The sequence below is a fragment of the Gymnogyps californianus genome, chromosome 4, assembly GCF_018139145.2.
Source record: "Gymnogyps californianus isolate 813 chromosome 4, ASM1813914v2, whole genome shotgun sequence".
Classification (NCBI taxonomy): domain Eukaryota; kingdom Metazoa; phylum Chordata; class Aves; order Accipitriformes; family Cathartidae; genus Gymnogyps; species Gymnogyps californianus.
In genome coordinates this window covers 20,952,853-20,972,116 of record NC_059474.1, presented here as the reverse complement: position 1 = coordinate 20,972,116, position 19,264 = coordinate 20,952,853, and the positions used below count along the sequence as shown (strand labels likewise).

The following is a 19,264-nucleotide window of genomic DNA, read 5'->3' as shown; positions in this document are numbered from 1 at the left end:
TTCTAGTTCTAATTATTAACCAACTGAAAGAAATATCAGACAGTCTGCAACTAAGAAAAGGATGAACATAAGTCAGGTATACTAGCTGCAATAATAAAGTTGCTAAAGTTAAACAATTAAACACAGTTCAGTTTTTCTTATTTAATAAATAATACAAAAAAGTGAACCGGTTTGTTTTTGTTTTTACATTATTGGAAAAAACAGTTTCTTATCTAACTCCAGCAATAATACAAGCAATAATGAAACCGATTTAGATTTTTGGGTGGACATTCCATATCCCATTTAAGTGGAGTCCAGTGTGCATAGCCTCACAACTACTGATGACTTTTCCACTCCTGGGGTTGGTCTTCTTTTGTGTTGTTCTGGTTCCATAGATGACCTCACTGTTCATTCGCAAAAAAAAAAAAAAAAAAAAAAAAAAAAATCATTCCTTAGTTAACATCAGAAAAAATCCACAAAAACGTGGCAAGTTTCAACACCTGATCAAATCATAACTACTTTTATATCATCACACAGTTGTTCAATTATGTTTGTCACATCAACAGTAACATGGCATTTTATCTTTAGCCTTGTAGAAAAAAAATGAAACCCGATAGTATATGCACATACACACACAGAGTACACTTGACAAAAACACTTTTATGTGGTTTACATTTCACTTTTATTTAATCCTCAAAACTGCCCATATTGCAGGGTTTTTCTTGATGAAATATGGAACTGAGCAATTAATTCTACAAAATTATGGTAAAAACTTGCTCATTTTTCTACCTTATTGCTAAGAAACTTTACAGGTGCACAGTTTGTAAAAATAACCCTTTTAAGACTGAATGTATACACATGCTACAGGATTTAAAAAAACATGACATTAGCATAGCACCTCCAGATGGGGCAAATGCAGTGCTGAACGCAGACAGAATGTTTACAAAGTTAGAACTGCTCATTTATTTTACAGCTTCTAAAGGGAAGAAATTGTTCAGTCCTAAAAGGGTTAAGTAGAAACCCTAATATACTTCTTTTTCTAACAAAGCTGCCACTCAATCCCACAGTACAGTGCTTGAAAACAAAGTCAAAAGTCTGGCACAGGAAAGTATACACATTTGTTCAGTACTCAAACACAGCTGCTTTTGAAAGAAAGTAAATAATATGGTTAATAATTGAAGAGCATCTTAGTTTCCAGATGGACACCTCTATGGAGTCATTTAATCTACAAGTGGGTAGCTTACTTCCAATAGATAATCTGTTTCACTTGGCGTTAATATTTTGTATATGGGGAATTCACTGATTTATGTCTTGAGTTCATGTCTTTTCAGGTAACCATTCTGATCTTACAAGTCTGTGCAATGAAAAGAAGTACAGAATACCAACATTAACACAGTTGTGGGATGCCCTCAGGGCACATAATTAGGAAAAACATGAGCAGCAGATTATTAAAGACTACGCTAGTGTTGAATTCTGAAATGCAGTTCCAAACAAAAGAAAACAAGAAAAGGCATAGCTAAATTTGAGCACTTAATTTGCTTTTTCTTTCTATAGTTGGAACTATAACAACATTCTGAACACAGACTCAATTTCTATGTATATAGAATTAACAGCAGACTTAACAGCTAGACTTGAACAGTTATAATAGTTTCATACTGAAACATTCTAAAAGTAGTTTTATCAAAATCTTGAGATATTGTTAATATCCTGAAAATTGATTAACAGCTCACAAGGCCAATAAATGTAACAATATCACCCCACAGGAAAAAGTTCAGGAAGATAATATATCTGAACAACTGGACATCTTAACAACAGTAAGGACCTGGAAGACCATTTCTGGACTACAGAATAACTACTGGCAACAATGGAGCCACAAGCCCAAGGGAAAAATGAGGTTTAAAATGGTCTTGTAAGCAGAACTTAATAGTCTCTTTTTTTTCACCCACTTGGCTGTAGTGTGTAGAACAGCAGAAATTAGGCTAAGTCATTAGGTTCTTTACAAGTCAAGGAATATTATATCTATTGGGCAAAATTACTGCAAGTAAAGAAATTGAATATAAAAAGTATTGCATTTATATGTAAAAATTTTAAAATAATGAGTATAAAAGCACGTGTCAAGTTCTTTAAATAGTCTTTGAAGCTTAAAAGGCTTGTTATGGTTTGCCTACTCTGTGTATATCGTGGTTTGTTCTTGAATACCCTCTAAATCTGATATATATATATATATCACTTATTTTAATTCTCAGTCTAATTAGTGACGAAAATCTGTGGCTCTTGAATTAAGCCGTACTGTAAGATACTTATGTGCTTCTAACAAAAACACTGTGAAATGATTCCTGCCACAACACAATTAAAACGAAATTTTATAGCCCATACAAAGGTAAACAGATTCGCAAGTAAACGCCAGTAAACAGTTTAAAACAGAGATAAGGCCACAATGAATTCTGCCCTTGGTCACTGAAACGGAGATGAGGTGAGGCAGTATTCACTAGTGCTAAGAACCAGCATTGCGACTGTCATGGGAATAAGTTTTGTAATACAGAATAGCAGATATGAAGGCCGGTGGTAGAATACAAGCACATTGTAGAAGGACAGTGGCACTGATTTTACTATTAGCTAAATATGCTTTATAACCGATTTCTTCCTTTAACCACATTGTTTTCACACACGCAACGGAGCACTAAAGCAAACAAGCAGAATGGAGCGTCAGAGTACACAAACATGGTGCAGAGACAATCCTTTAAAATGGTGATGGGAGTTGAAACTGGAATAAGTAGTCAGAAATAAAAACCCTACGAAAATGGTCAACAGATAAGCTTGTAAGCAATGCACTGTAGGAAGCCACAGGTTCAGATTTACACAGCAGTTGTGACACTTGCTTCAGGGTATAGAAAAGGCTGAACACACCATAAAATTTGTATTTTGGCTTTTAAAGAGGAAGATCACACTATCAGAACTTGTCCTATGAGTCTATGCCTAGTTCTGTGACTACAAATGAACTACTGGGGTATACTTTCAAATACAAATGAAGCAGGCAGGTCTACAAGGAGGAACAAAACACGGCAGAGTCAAAATGAAAAACAAATGCAACAACCAACAAAGTCAAAGTGCAAATGAGCCTTGAATTTATGATGGAGAGAAGACCTGAATGTTGCACAAGCTGTTGGCAGAGAAAGAGAAACCCACAGGAAATAAGGATGGGAGGAGTTGACATCTTCATAGTGCTTTTACGATTTTCTATTTGCCCATGTCTAAGTAATAAAATTTACTTCTAGTTATTATGGTATGATCACTTCACAATGAAAAGCACGTTCTCAATACAAGTGTTACACCAAAGTCTGGCCTAATTTACTGAACAGTATGAAGAAAAACATGCTGCTTGTGATTCTCAAGTGATGAAGGGCATCACCTACCAATCCCATTTGTAGCATATACTTCTTATGGTATTTAGTTACATGCCAACAAGACAGAAGACATGCTGCCAAATGAAGTTATTGGGAACATTCCACTTTCGAAATAAAACATTTAACTTACACTTAATACAAATTATGTACAAGATTAGAAAAACCTGAACAGATCCTGAAACATTTTCAGATGCAATATGACTGAGCAAGGAAGAGGGGGAGTAACCCAGTAACAACCCTTCAAAAACACCAACGTATGCCTGTGACATGAACAATCATTAATATGACTGCTTGAGATGCCACTTTAAGAAAACTCATGTAATGTTAGAACCTCATGAATTATCACTATAAATACATATTTAAAAAAGGAAAACAAAAATAACTATTAACAATGACTGAAAACAGAGCACTAAAGTTAACATACATTGCATGTATTGCAGGCAAGGCAGAGGCATTTTTTAAAGCTTTTGCACAGACTTCATATAATCTTAAAAAAAATATGCTGGCCTTTACAAGGTTCTACTTGCTGAAATAAAAACAATTTCAGTTCATAAAAAGTCACAAGACTTCAGTTTAAAAAAAGGAACAGTTCCAGCCACAGACCAAAAATATATATATTTTTTTAAAACTGGAAGAGTATGGTAATTAGATTATACAAGCATGGTCAGGCTTGGAACCTGAATATACTTCAGAGCAAAAGCTCAGAGGAAAAAAAAATATAAACTATTTGGTAACAAAAGTGTACTATATGTTGTGATACAAAAAAGGTATGGTGAAAATGTACCTTTTATACTAAAGCTTATACAAGTTCCTTGGTCCATAAAAACTATGTTGTGTTCATGTTTTCTAGTTTGCTCAACATGTATCCCAGCCACATTTTTTGTTTCTTGCCCATTAAAAAAACCAGCTGAAAAATAGATTTTCAATAAAGTTCTTATGTTTTGGGTGTTTGTTTTTTTTTTTGTTGGGTTTTTTTTGTTTTTTTGTTTTTTTGTTTTTTTATTGTGGCTTCTGTATTTAAGATCAGCACTTGCAGGTAACAAGGTTCAAATAATATCACCTAAAATGGAAAGGTGTTTTCCCATGAAACCACAAAAATTGTTCAGTTCTCTTGAATGTAGCACTTAAAAGTCAGTTAAAGTCCAGGCAAACAACAGTAGTTAGGAAACTACTGTTGCTGTAGATGATGTGACATTGGTTGGATTTGTGCTGACGTTTGTGTAACTTCCCTCGCTGTTTGTATTTGTTTCACTGGAAGCCATGAGGCTTGAGTTGGCTCTAAGGATTGCTCCAGCAGCACTGCAGTGTGGTCGTGGCCCTGGTTCCGGTGTGTATGTAAAGGTAAGGCTGGTGGAGTAAATTATGCCATCATTACGGACCAAAGTTACTGGAACCTGGACTGGCTGACGGACCCACCTCCAACCCTCTCGAAATGCAGAAATGTCTGGAACAACACATAGCATGCTCTCTGCGCATCTGAAAAACAGGAGAGTCAACTGAGTGTAATAAAACTTAAGCTTAAAGAACAGAATAGAACAGAATAGTTCAGTTGGAAGGGACCTACAACGATCATCTAGTTCAACTGCCTGACCACTTCAGGGCTGACCAAAAGTTAAAGCATGTTATAAGGGCATTGTCCAAATGCCTCTAACACTGACAGGCTTGGGGCATCAACCACCTCTCTAGGAAACCTGTTCCAGTGTTTGACCACCCTCTCGGTAAAGAAATGCTTCCTAATGTCCAGCCTAAACCTTCTCTGGTGCAGCTTTGAACCATTCCCATGTGTCCTGTCACTGGATCCCAGGGAGAAGAGCTCAGCACCTCCCTCTCCACTTCCCCTCCTCAGGAAGCTGTGGAGAGCAAGGAGGTCGCCCCTCAGCCTCCTTTTCTCCAAACTAGCCAAACCCAGAGTCCTTAGCCGCTCCTCAGAGGACATGCCTTCCAGCCCTTTCACCAGCTTTGTTGCCCTCCTCTGGACACATTCAAGGACCTTAACATCCTTCTTAAGTTGTGGGGCCCAGAACTGCACACAATACTCAAGGTGAGGCTGCACCAATGCTAAATACAGTGGGATAATCACCTCTTTTGACCAGCTGGATGTGGTTTGCCCTCTTGGCTGCCAGGACACACTGCTGACTCATATTGAGCCTACTGTCAACCAGCACTCCCAGATCCCTTTCTGCAGAGCAGAAAGTATACACTTGAGTGTATACACATGAGTATATACTCTTCAAAGCATCCAGTAAAATGTAATCACCACAGAAGTAGTAGGAAATACTGTACCTGTACATGGTTTCAGCTTCCACATCCCCAAACCAGACACGTAAATTTGGAGTGAAGTTCTGTCCTGTAAGTTCCAACATTGCTACATCCCCGCCACCATTCAACTGGAAAGGGAGCCAATAGAAAAAAGAAGAAAATCCACAAAAAACCATGTATTAATAAAAACAAACACCCTCCTCTCAGAAAAAAACAGAAAAAAATTCTTCACATGCATACAAGAACTGTAAACAGTGCTGCTTCTATCAGCTGGATAAAACTGAAAGGAACACACCTACACAACTGAACCGTAAAGATCTAAAAGATACTGCCAATTAATTTGATATCCTGAAGGAACTTCTAAGTTTTTATAGCGGCCACTTAGAATGCACGTCAACAAGGCTTTGAAAATAAGGAACAAAGAATCTTTCAGAGAACCTGTTAGGAGAGCTTCAAGTTTTTCCACAGCAGAATGCTGATTTTCTTAATAAGGTTTCAGTCTGGCTCTCTTTGATCTATAACTGGCTGTTTTAAGAGCCAAAATCAATTTCTAAATAATCAAACAGAAGTAGAAGTCCTAAGGATATCACTACCATAGTATTTTAAGAAATAAAATTCTTAATGTATAGAACAATATTAATATTATTCCTGTGATGGATAGGCTTATGTATTCTGAAATGTAGGTAAGAAAAATTATTGCAACATAAAGTAATTTTCCTATTTATAAAGCTAGTAAGAATGTTTTCCTACAGTATTCCACAAAGGTACCATAAATGTTAAACCAGTATGACAAAAATAATCTCACATAAAAGAGTTTATTAAAAAAACATAAACTTACTTGAAGACTTTCTACAACAGGCACAGGTGTCACTGGAGCATGGACCGGTCCCATCCCCTCATAAAATGTGTATTCTGCTTTATCTGTGCTAATGATTGTCCAAGAAGCTCCATCATTAATCATTTCTTTATTTGGTTCTTTTGGGCATGGAGTGGCCTTAGAAAGAAAGAAAGGCTTTCAATCTGACCTGTAGACTCGTTTGCCAAGTCACAGAGCTAGAAACCAACTCATCCAGTAATGTCTATTATTTCAAAAACATGTTTCCTTATGTTTTTCCTCTAACAAAATGACCTAGAGAAACAGTCACATACATTTCAGTAAAACTAGTAGAAAACTAAAACTTGTGAGAACACTGTAACTCTCACCTATGATACTGGCACCTCTCCAACCTTCTGTTTATTATTGGGTTTTATTTTAGTTCAGCTTTCAAAGTTTTAACGTTATTCAACAGCCATTAACCAACAAACTACAGCAACTAGAAGTAGCTACTTTAAAATAGATCTTGTTTTATTAATGCAAAGTGACTGAAACAGCTACAGACTGAAGTGGAATACTTTTCATTAGTTATGATTTACGTCTGGCCAAGATTTTTTTTTTCTTTTTAGAGAGTTCTTCACCATCCACAAAATGATGGAAAACACAAGCTTATATTTCAGTGTTTGTGCAAAGACATGGGAGAGAAGCTGAAATGATAACCTTGCAAATTAGTCAGAAACCTTCACTGCCTCCTTCTAAATATTACTAAACATTACTAAATTAGTATACATACATATATACATAGACAGAAAATACACTGACAACTCTTTTTTATGGCAACAAAAGCTTGTCTGAACAATTCCATCATCTAGCAACCAATAAGGAAATTGTGTATAGGTTAAACACAGGCACAGAAAAAAATGGGACTCAAAAATTCTAATTTTAGTACCTAAATTCTGGTTTCTTCCATTAAGCTTTAAGGAGATCTAGATATGTAACCATAATCTTCACTCTTCAAAACTGTTAGATAAACTTCAATTAGCACGAATTTACCAGTTCAGATGAAAGGAAGTTAAGATCAAAGCTGCACTGTCATGTGGACTCTTCACTCTGACACGATCATGTAAAAAAGCACTGAAAACACCTTGAGGGAAGTGTGCAACAAGGATAGTAACTACAGATCTTTCCAAGCTCAAGACCCAACTGATATTTTTATTAGAAACATATGGACCTTCTAAATTACTAGCCCAACTTCAAAAGAGGAACTGCTGTATACTATTTTGATGCATGACATTTTTCCTACAGGTTGACTACAATTCCTGTTGGCATGGACTGACGTACTTCAACTCACGGCAAATAAAACCATGGATAGAAAAAAATGAATGACCCTATACAAGATCCTTGACTGGCTTCTTCGTATCTGCTAAACCCCTGCTACAAAGTGGAAAGCAAATGCCACAGAATTTTTTCTGAAAGTCCTGTGTTGTGGTTTAACCCCAGCCAGCAGCTAAGCACCACACAGCCGCTCGCTCACACCCCCCACACCCCTGGGATGGGGGAGAGAATCAGAAAAAAAGTAAAACTCATGGGTTGAGATAAAGACAGTTTAGTAGGACAGAAAGGAAGAAAATAATAATAATGATAATAATAAAATGACAATAATAATACTAAAAGAATTACACTGTACAAAACAAGTGATGCACAATGCAATTGCTCACCACTCGCCGACTGATGCCCAGTTAGTGCCCAAGCAGCGATCCGCCCCTCCCGGCCAACTCCCCTCAGTTTATATACTGGGCATGATGTCATATGGTATGGAGTATTCCTTTGGCTGGTTTGGGTCAGCTGTCCTGGCTGTGTCCCCTCCCAACTTCTTGTGCCCCTCCAGCCTTCTTGCTGGCTGGGCATGAGAAACTGAAAAATCCTTGACTTAGTTGTTGCTAAGTAGTGTTTATACTAAAAACATCAGTGTGTTATCAACATTCTTCTCATACTAAATCCAAAACATAACACTATACCAGCTACTAGGAAGAAAATTAACTCTATCCCAGCCGAAACCAGGACATCCTGCTATGTCAAGAATCATTTCAGGAACACATTACTCCTGCCACAGAAATCCTTGAAGGATGATGATTCCCCTTCTAGAGAAGCATTCCTCCTTGTCACTTCCAAATACAGCAGTTTATCTCCAGGCACTTTTTCCCCCTCTCTTTCCTTTCCTTTTATAACTAAACTGTCTCAACAGGTGGCACTGGAAGACTGAAATGCCTTAACACCATGCTTAATACCTCGAGTATTGACTGGCTTCACATGGAGACAGGATGGGAAACAAAGAATTACATAACATTAATGGATAAAGGACAGAATTCCCCAAGAACTGGTAAGCACAACAAAGACACAGACAAAAGGAAACCAAGGAATATAGTATATATGGATTTAAAAAAACCCAAACCACCAAACAACACTAACCCCTCCGCCCCCAAAAAAACCTCAAGAAAGCTCTCTATCAAAGGATATTAAAGAAGTGAAATGATAATGGATTAGAAAAAGTTTGGGGTTTTTTAAATAGAAAGCTAATTAAAGGAAACCAAAAAGCAACAGGTAGAACTTAACAGTCATTCTCCTTTCAAAATGCACAAAAGCCAACAGTGCAGGCCCCTCCCCGAGACTGGTGTTGCAATCAGTTTTATTCAATGTCCTCACCAGTGCGCCAGTAAAGTCAAATCTTTAAACTTCTGCATGATCCTAAGTTTTTCAGGTAGTTAAATGCTGTTACAATTGCAAGGAATTTGTGTCCAGAAGGACATCAAAATGAACACAGATGGCAAAAAAGTGGTAATGAGCTTCAACTTAGATAAAAGTGAGGTTTCTAAAGAAAAAAAATCTGTAAATGATGCCCATAAAATACTGAACTTGGAACTGGTAGTTACAACTCAGGATCCTGGAGTCACCACTGACAGTTTTCTGAAATCACCAGCTCATTGTGCAGTGGCAGCTGCAAGTGGCAACACAATAGTGGACACCATCAGAAAAAAATACTGAGAACAAGGTATCAGATATTATTTTGCCAGTGTAAATCCTTTGTTCACCTAATTCTGGAATATTGTGTGCAGTTCTGGTCTCCCTGTCTAAGAAAGCCACGGTGAAAAAAGAGAAGGTACAGAAGGGGCAACTAAAATCACCAAGGAGCTGCTGACCTTATGAGAAGAAATTGAAAGGACTGTGACTCTCCAATTTGGAGAGAAGAAATTAAGATGTTGATGGGTAAGGTGAATGTAGAACTGTTGCTCACTAAATCCTGCAAAACTGGAACTAGGAATCACTCACAGAAACTATTAGATCATTCAAAACAAATACAGCAAAAGTTTACTATACAGAGGACAGGAAACCTCTTGAACTTTCTGCCACAGAATACTGCAGAAAAAGAGAGCATCAGCACATTCAAAAGGAATCAAACTGATGGACTATACATCTACAAAATGATACTAAAAGATAGAGTCAGAGATGCAGCCTTTAACAACCCTTAATACAAGAAGTGTGGATGCTGGCAAAGTACAACTGCCTTGGACTGCACAAAGCGACCAGGTCTGCCTGCTTCCTGTAAGCACCATTTCCTGTCTAACAGCTGCTGTTAGACATAGATATGGACTATGCTCTGATCCAGTAAGGCATTATTTACATTTTTTCTGTATTCTCCAGAATACATGGACATCTTTAAAGAGAGATCTGGCTGGTACTTCAGCAACTGAATTTCAAGGTTTTTGTAGGTTCACACTGACCTGCTGACTTTTTATAGCCTCTCTGCTTTAAGCCTCTAAGGTCTCTATATTGGGCTATTTCCACTCACCCACAAGAGACCTGTCACCCTAAAGTAAAGTTTGGGGGTTTCTGTGGTTTTTGTTTTTTCTTCTTCTACAGCGACCACAGTCTGTCTAGACCCCTACTATAGGAACTGTATTCAACAGTAAATGCTTAAGAGCGGGCAGGTGAAAGATGCTACACATGCCTGTTTCTCTGGTCTTGGTCTTCTGGTCCAAAGGAAAAAACAGATAAAATGGGATTTCTCTCCTGCCACTGGTAGAAAGAGTTTATCTTCCATAGTGATTTCACTTACCAAAGAGTGATAACAGCCCAATGTGCAACTTAACAGATTTTATTCAATAAGTAAAGCAGCAGGTACCTACTCCACCAAAAGAATTCAGAATAGTGGGTTGTCCTTTTATCTAAGCCCTACCCACGTGGAAAGTTCAGAGCTCTTATCAGACTGGGCTCCATGAGTGCTGCAGAAACTGAAGAGTGGTAGGATGTCCTGGTAGTCCCACAGGCAATTCCAGCACGTTGAAGTAAGGCAGCTGTCAGAGAAGCAGGAGTTGCTTCTTCATTCAGCCCTTCCCATAAAGTACTTTGAGAAAGATCAAATAGCAAGGTTGATCCTGAGTTATTCCAATTCCCGTTTCATAGCTTTCTCTTCTTCTTGACGAAGGTCCATTCTCCTTTACAAGAAAGTATATATATCTCTCTGCTATGTGCTGTGGGTAGAACCAATAGATCTGGTCCCTTCTGAGCCACAAGTCATGAATAAGTTTCCTGAAATATGAACAAAGCTTCTCATATTCTCTTTCCATTGTCCCAATTCAGGACAGAAGTCAACTGAGCCTTTACCAATCCTTCTTGTCCCTTCCCTTAAATTAAGGGCAATCTTTAAAAAGTTAGCTTCCCCCTTTCCTACCTCTACCTTTCTTACCCAAGAAGCTATAGCTGTTCTCCTAAGGAAGTCCTGAGACTTTCCCGAGTGTGGCCATCTTCCTGGAGCACAGCATTATCTCTCAACACCCTTTGCTATTTGAGCTGACCTGGATGTTTAAAGAAAATTGCAATCCTGAGGTAGGCCTGAACTTGGTCACAGTCTTGTTACTCTGATGGGAATTACCATGCTGAAAGTCTGCTAAAAGCATGCTAACATACACGAGACTAAAACCACAATTTGTTAGCATACTGTATAAGCTGTCAGAACAATTGTACACTATGGTATTTTTTTTACAGCTCTCCCTAGGGTTTCATTCCTGTTACAGTAACTTACTAAGGATATTTTTCTCCACCTGCTGGAGAAACAAATACTTGAAGACTGAGACAGCTACATTCTTTACAGACAAACCAAATTTTTGTGGCTTTACAAATTATTGTGGTCAATTGCCATAGCTGTCTGTGTTTATGCTCTTAGCCAAGAGCAAGACAGTGCAACTCTGCTAAATTCATCATGAAATAAGACTATCACAAACTGCATCGCTTCCTATTTGCTGTCATCTAGAAATGGACACACAAGTAAATGGTGCAACTCCACTGGCATATGTCAACATGTTAAGCCACAGTATCATGACTGCATGCACAAATTCCTGGTGTGTTTCCATTTCTTCCACTGGAGAAAATAGAATTCATCATCTAGACAGACATGGAAGAAGGTTATGAGGAAAGAAAAACAGATTTGGAAAGGGACAGGTAAAGTTTGTTGCTTTCCATCCTCTGTCTTTTCAAAACAAAATACTAGACTTGCATTCAAAACCAACTACAAAACTGGCATTCATACATATTTTGGGAATATTTGGGAAAACTTCGCAACCACGCTTCTCATCTATTGAAATAGTTTTAAACGACTCACTTGAAATTGGATTATTCTCTCCTGGGAAAGGCACAAATACATTCTCTCAGTGTCTTTAAGGTAAAATGCACATTTATGGAGCTGCGATACTGGATCATCTGCATCCAATAACGCTGTTTGTTTATCTACTTTTCGAATTATCTGTGAATGAAAATTGTACATACATATTTAGGACAATTTCTGTACTTCACTACATTGGAGATTACATAGGTACTGTTAGTAAAGGAAGTCAAAGGTCCTTTTTTTTTTTTCTTTAATTTCCATGCCTCCTGTTTTAATACCAACAATAGATTCATAATTCTCAATGATTTTGAAACAAGAACACAACATTGAAGTGACACACAGTACTACAGCTTCAATGTGCTGCATGCATATATATTTTATCTGTGGGGAGGAAAAAACTTGAAGCTTCCCCCATCTGAGTAGGGAAAAAACTTGACGCTTCCGCAAAATCTACTTTTGTTCCACTTCCTGGTACAAAAGAGCAGTAGGTCAAGTATTAATAGACTTCTACAGAAGCTTCCACCGTTGATAGCATCAACAACATTCTGTGGCAGACTGGTTGCTGAACGAGAACAGTTGAAAATAAGGATTTACTTTAGAGGTATTGAGATGTCCTTAAGTACAGTTTTGCAAACAACAATCACATCGTATCTTAACAATAGTTGGTCATTAAATATTAAAGATAACTGCAAAGAACAATTGTTCCTTACATCTGGCAGTTCAGTGAAAAAATATCTGCTGACTTAATTCAGAGCTGTTCTACTAATTTATTTTTAAAAATTAAAAAAGTTATTCCCTTACAGACAGTGGAAATCTGTAGCTTGGAATTTTAACTCAACTTCTAGAAAAAAGTTTAATACTTCATTTTATGCAACATCAGCAGTAGCAGCCGCCAAAGTGCTTGAAGATTTCTAAGCCGACAATCAGAAAGCCAACCATGTCCTCTGGGATTTCTAATGATAATAAATGGCATTATTAGCAATATAAGTTTCAAGGTTAACTTGTTTCTTCAAAGTTCTTTACATTAACCTGTAAAATGTCTGCAAGTTACCTTTTAATCACATCACCTTCAATCAATCTTGTACGGCAGCATGACAAATGTTCCCAATAGCAAACAAAACAGGAACCTTTAGCCTAATTTGTTTTAATCTACTTCTACCTACAAATAAGGTTTCTGGAATCGTAAATGAGGGCATCTCCTTTCGGCAATAAGAAAAAATTAACATGAAGCCCACAAATAAAGTGAGATTCTCTTACTGAATTTCAAGTGCACTGAACCAGATCAGTAGTAACCAGGTCTGGATTTTTCTGCCAAATAATGTGATTTAAAAAAAAAAAAAAAAAAAAAAAAAAATCTATTTAAATGATCATTTTATACCATTTACTCTGAGAAGGCTATCTTCTTTTTTAGCTAAGTTTGATATTGGGAGAGAATTTCTCATTACAGTCCTAGTAAAATAAGTCTGGGAAGAGGAACAAAAACCTGCCTGCAGGGAAGGCTGGTTTTACATTGGCGCATTCTAAACGTTGTTTCTAGTTAAAAGTGGAATTAGCAAAGCCTTCTATGAAATTCATAATGGGCTGGCAAACCACAGTTTCACAGAAGATCTCATATGAAGCATTGTTTATTATCAGTCACATAAAATTCCACTTAGGCTGGCATTAAGTGCACAGAACAGGAGAAAAAAACCCTGTAATTATACTTAAATTTATTTATAAAAACCATTACTGTGTATCCAGCAATAAAATAATTTTTTTGGTTCACAAACATTAACTGGTTATAATCAATTTTGTATCTGTGACAAACACAACGGCTGAAATTGTCTCTTTCTAAAAAAAAGTTATTCCAAAGGCATTTCCAATGTTCCATATTTAAAACAGACAGTATTAATAAATGTCCAAAATGCTTTTGCAAGCTGATATTGGTATAATTATGCATCCTTAGAAGTACACAGAAGTGCTTTTAGATTCAAATCAGTAGAGCATTTTTGAAGCTGTGCTGAACTCAACCAATGGAGTAGTCCTACTGACTGCAAAGACTTTACTCATTGATTCAATATCAATATTTAAAGTATTTTGCTACACTGGGACCTACATTACCGCTTTTAAAATAGACATTTTCTTAAGGACAGCTTGCAGGTTAACCTACTTTGGCAGGTTTGAATTCTGAAAAATTCCCTATGCTTATTTTACAAGCTGTTCTTTGCTTACAGAATTAATCTGCTGATATAAAAATACGCTTTTATTAAAATGAACACCATTTTCCATGCAAAATATGTATTACCAAAAGGAAACATGCAAAGCCAAAAACTGTAAACAATGCAAACCCAACTATGCAATTACACTAAGTAGCCATCTACAAATTAATTACAGCATTGAGGAAATTAAACTGTACCAGTCTTGGGAGTGCCATGCCAGTAACTGAGCATACAAGTTTGACAGTCTGCCCATAATGAATGTAGCCATCTCTCACTGTGAATTCTTCTCCTTCCGATTCATCATCATCCACTGCATGAAACAGGAATTTTCACATGTTTTTTAATCACTACTGTCCTCGATATGAGGAACATTTAACATCACACTATTCCATCAAATATACAGTCAGTAACAAAACAAATCTGCATATGGGCAATTAATATGGAGGAAAAAATGCAGGACATTTTTTGTGGGGATGGAGGGAGGGAGGTGAAAAAACATATTGCTTCATTTTTACTTACAGAGGTGAATGTAAAATGCTCCCCACTGTTGTGAACTGGCATGGAAATTACCACCTTCTACGTGCAAATATCTGGTGCTAACTGTTTGGGATCGAAGTCTATTAAATAGTGCCACTTTTGTCCCTGACGCAATACATACTGCAAGGAACACATACAGACTTGAGATTATAAAATTACTTCATTATTACATAAAAAAGTACCAAAAGTCACAAATACAGTAAAATAAACTGATGAATACTGGAAATCAAGAAATAATTCTCAACTATTGGTTAATTTAGAAAATATTTATATTTGCGACAGACCAAAAATAATCACAAAATTACAAGTGGGATACCATAGATAGTGGCTGTTCTCCAAAGGCATGCTAGTTCACAGAATTTTGCCACTTAGCCAAATGGGCCAGTGCGTGCCAGCTGAAAACTCCTTCTGTTCATAGCTCTCCAACAACTGATTATTTGAGCAGAAGCTTTAGCTTGCCCTTGTGAAGTACTTAGACAGCATTCAGTGATCATTTGAAGTATATTTGAAGTATAAAGAAAAATTATTCTTACAAATCACAATCAATTGAAAGGAAGACAGACATAACTATGTAAAATTGTAACCATGCATCTTGAAATTTTCTCAGATCTGAACTTACTTATCATTCAAGAGAGAGAAATGCTAAGTCTGCTCCCCTAAAAAAAATGAGCAACTAGCATTTTGCCATCAAAATGGGCATGTTTCTTCTACTTAGTTCATATTTACTATCGAAGAATGCTTGGTTCATATTCACTGTCCATCAAAACTATCTGTCTGAATACAAAGTCAACAGTGCATACTCTGAGCCCATGAGCGTGAACTGCACAGCAACAGATTGCCTTTAGTCATGTGGCAAGCTAGCGGCCCCGAGATCCACATTCCATAGGTGAATGGGTTCCAGCCCAACACAGATGGAAGAGCCTTTTAAAGCACTAGTGAAGAGAGAGAGAAAAACAAACAAACAAAAAAAAGGGTATCTCTTGAGGTGCTCCAGTGGTACGCAGGCAAAAACTCTGGAGGAAAAGCAAAAATGCTCCCAATTATACATTAGCACCAGAGATATCTTTAGTTGAAAAACATGATAAGCAAATAAATCTGGGTGAAATATCACCATACAGATTTCTTAACCAATTACTTAAAAGGAACCACGCAAAACATATTAAAAATAAAAACAACAAGAAAATGGCATGAGACAGTAAGAAGGTGGCTGTGATGTGACAAAGTGCAGTTTGGATAACATGATGCTACTCATTTATCACAATCCGAAAGCTCTCTGATACTGATCAAAACATCTTAAGCACCAGATCATGGCAGCTGAAAAGATCCAACAGCTCAGAAAGGTGAGGTAGAGCATTCTTTATGCATTTGCCTACAAAGATTCACTCCTCAGAATGAAGTTTTTTTGGTGGATCTTTTATATTTACTAAATAATTAACTATGACTGCGTAAAACTCAACAGTGTAACTTATCTACATTGGAATACTTCAAAATACACTGACGTGTACAGTTCTGAAATACATTAGAAAAAGCAGAAATTGAAAATTTCATTATTTACTTTGTAGTCAGACCTCAGAATACATAAGAAAAATTAGTAGGCGGCAAAATGAATTGCTACATAAAGAAAAGAACTGTAAAATACTTACAGTCTGCATTTTTCAGTGACTGTTTCTTTTTAGAAGGTTTGGAGATGACTTTGATCCGTTTACTGAGGAACACACCGATGTCGTCACTATTGCCATAGAACATTTTTACCGATAACATGAAGTGCTTTCGCTTGTCTGAGTCTGATATGTATAATGTTTTGGCAGTGCAATAATTCTGTAGGTGAAAACATACCGTTGTTTCTTCTTTCAAGTCAACCCAGTTCAAGAAACTATGTATATTTAATTATGAACAAAACAGGAAAACCGATGCAATAGTTTCTAAAACAGATCAGAAACTGCTTTTTCCATCTTTTCCATATGGATATCTTTTATGACCCCTGTTCAGCTTTGTGAAGTTTAGCACCCGACTTCAGTACTTTAGCGTCTTTCTAAAGACCCTTACCAGGACTGGAAAACAGATGATTAGAGACTATAGCTGTGTCAAAGCCATCTCTGAGTGGTTAAGAGCACTACTAAAAATTATATTCGAGTAGAGCTATACAGGCAGTACACTGAGCATGCACAAGAGGCTGTCTGTGCAGAAAATGCGTTGACCCAAGCTTTTCTTGAAAGGATGGGAGGTGTTTGGGTTTTGAAACACTAGAAAGTTACTTTCGGCTAAGTGTTTACAGTAGGTGACAACAGGAGCTTAAAAAAAAAAACTCTCAAAAAGAACTTTTATTATTCTTTTCCTATTCAGCAACATGGGAAGCATTTCTAAGCAGTCTGTACTGGAAATACTAGGTAGCTATAAAATACTGCTTAATAAAACAACCAGCTAAAATGAGCACTCACGTGCTGCCAGTTCTATTCCAACTGTTTAAGTCATCACAAATATCTTTAAAAAAAATCTTGTAGCAACTCATATTACTGTAAAAAAATAATCTACTGAATTTATTAAGACGCTATTTTAATTGTATTTTTACGCAAAAGGACTTAAAGACCGCTTCTTGCAGCAGATGTTGTTCAGATACCTCCCTGATGATATTATCCATTCATGCAAGCCCAGGAGAGGGACACGGAGTTTGGGCCAGAAACCTTACTTCAGTTAACCATTGATGCCAACCAAATAACCTAACAGTTTACTGACTCTGAATCAACAACCTACAAATGAAAGGTTAGTACCCTGCTATGATCCCATGAACGAAATCCACCTATTCAATTGTCCTACATATTTTTGAGGGATTTTTTTAAACCACTTATGTAGCATCTGCTACAGTGTAACAGAAGTTATAAAAAATAAGCAAGGGTATTCCTTGAAATATGCACCATGTAGCTATAATATCCTTTGCAGAAATCTGAGTGGTTTATTACAATTCTTCTACCTTTCCTTCCAAGTTCAGCTGCTGCATTTCTTGGTCGCTGTTTCCTATTCCAATGAAGGCGCAAGGCTGTGACTCTTGCTCAGTGCAACCATCCCGTTCCATTTGCTCTTTTTTTTTCTTCCATCCACTGCCCATAAGATACACACATGGAGGAGGACAGAAGAACCTGAAAAACGAAAAACGGATTATAAGGTTACACACAGCTTTCAAGAAAATTCTTGAGACAGGAGCTGTTGTGTACCCAAAGCTTTCTCAGCCCATTCACGCTTTGCATTTGAGTTTATACATGCACGTCCTTCATTTGCCTTGAAGATTTTCTAAAATGAAAATCAAAAAAACAGAAAAAGCAAGGAAAAATCAGCATTAGATGCACTGTCACTGAGTGTCTTTCCAGTTCAATATATGATAGGTAACAGTCTGCACCTCCATAAAACAAAAATGCTTTCTACCCTTACAAAGAAGAAATTCTCAAAGAAAGTAGAAAGGCCTTGAAAGTGATGACAGTGTTTTGCTTTTGAAGGTGCTTAGCATGATGCAGCGATTAATACACACAGAACAAACTATTTAATGGACAACTGCTGACTACAATTCCTAAACATTTAGTGTTTCATCATTAGCAAGGAGGGAGTCTATTCCATCCAAGCATAAATCTCTTTTCAGTTTTTAAATGGAATAGATTATTTTACATCTTCATCGTAACTGTAAAAGATATGATCTAGTCTTTAGCAGCACTGACTGAAATCAGTCTAGATGCTACTTACAGCAACATGTTCAAAATTAAATGCAGCATTATAATACAATGTATTGGTCTTGAAGTTTCTGCAAATTGTTAAAACGCAAATCCTAATCACTTTTGGTTTTAATTTAGCCAACAGTTGCAGTGTTTTTATCATCATTTAGTTAAAATCAAAGTTAAAAGAGCAGAATGAGTACATCCAGTTGTGAGGTAGCTAAAGAGGCATAAAGGGACAGGATAACTGAAGAAGTTTTTAATTATTCTATTTATTTCAAATCGGCGAGTAGTGCTTAACTTGGCACTTCTGAAATCCAAAGACGACTCCTACCTTATACAGGTAAGTAGGTAGGATTTTTTTTTTTAATTTGGCTTGGGACAACTGAATTCATGGATTATTTCTATTAAACACCATATAAACCTCAATTAGTGGAAGTCAGCTTTAGTATGAAAATCAAGTCTAATACACTTCTTTATCTCACCTGTTCAGCAAAATTACCTTTATTTAACAGATATAAAATGCTTTTCTTAGTAAAAGAATTCTTAATAGATGAAAGCAAAGTCCTGAGTTAATAATCACATAATAATAAAATGTAAATATTAAGAATCCATATAAATAAATGCAAAGATTTGTAATTATTTCAGTTAATGCACACAATTAATGTATATTCTTTGTTAGAGAAACAAACAACCAAATTTTAAGTTTTACTGCA

General features: G+C 36.7%; 1 protein-coding gene across 2 annotated transcripts in view; it reads right to left on the bottom strand.

Annotated features, from left to right (window-relative positions):
- Positions 1-19,264, bottom strand: part of RBPJ (recombination signal binding protein for immunoglobulin kappa J region) — a 64,597-nt gene continuing 45,333 nt past the window's right edge. Inside the window, exons 4-12 of one of the 2 annotated variants that reach the window (XM_050895503.1) lie at positions 17,819-17,984; positions 16,494-16,668; positions 14,833-14,970; positions 14,511-14,623; positions 12,113-12,253; positions 6,481-6,636; positions 5,667-5,770; positions 4,800-4,859; positions 1-383 (exon numbers count right to left, since the gene is read on the bottom strand). In XM_050895503.1, the coding sequence (XP_050751460.1) occupies positions 251-383; positions 4,800-4,859; positions 5,667-5,770; positions 6,481-6,636; positions 12,113-12,253; positions 14,511-14,623; positions 14,833-14,970; positions 16,494-16,668; positions 17,819-17,984 (1,186 nt within the window). In that variant the 3' untranslated portion in view covers positions 1-250. Of the gene's footprint in view, positions 384-434; positions 4,860-5,666; positions 5,771-6,480; positions 6,637-12,112; positions 12,254-14,510; positions 14,624-14,832; positions 14,971-16,493; positions 16,669-17,818; positions 17,985-19,264 lie in introns of those variants that run through there. The other variant, XM_050895502.1, reaches the window with a different exon arrangement.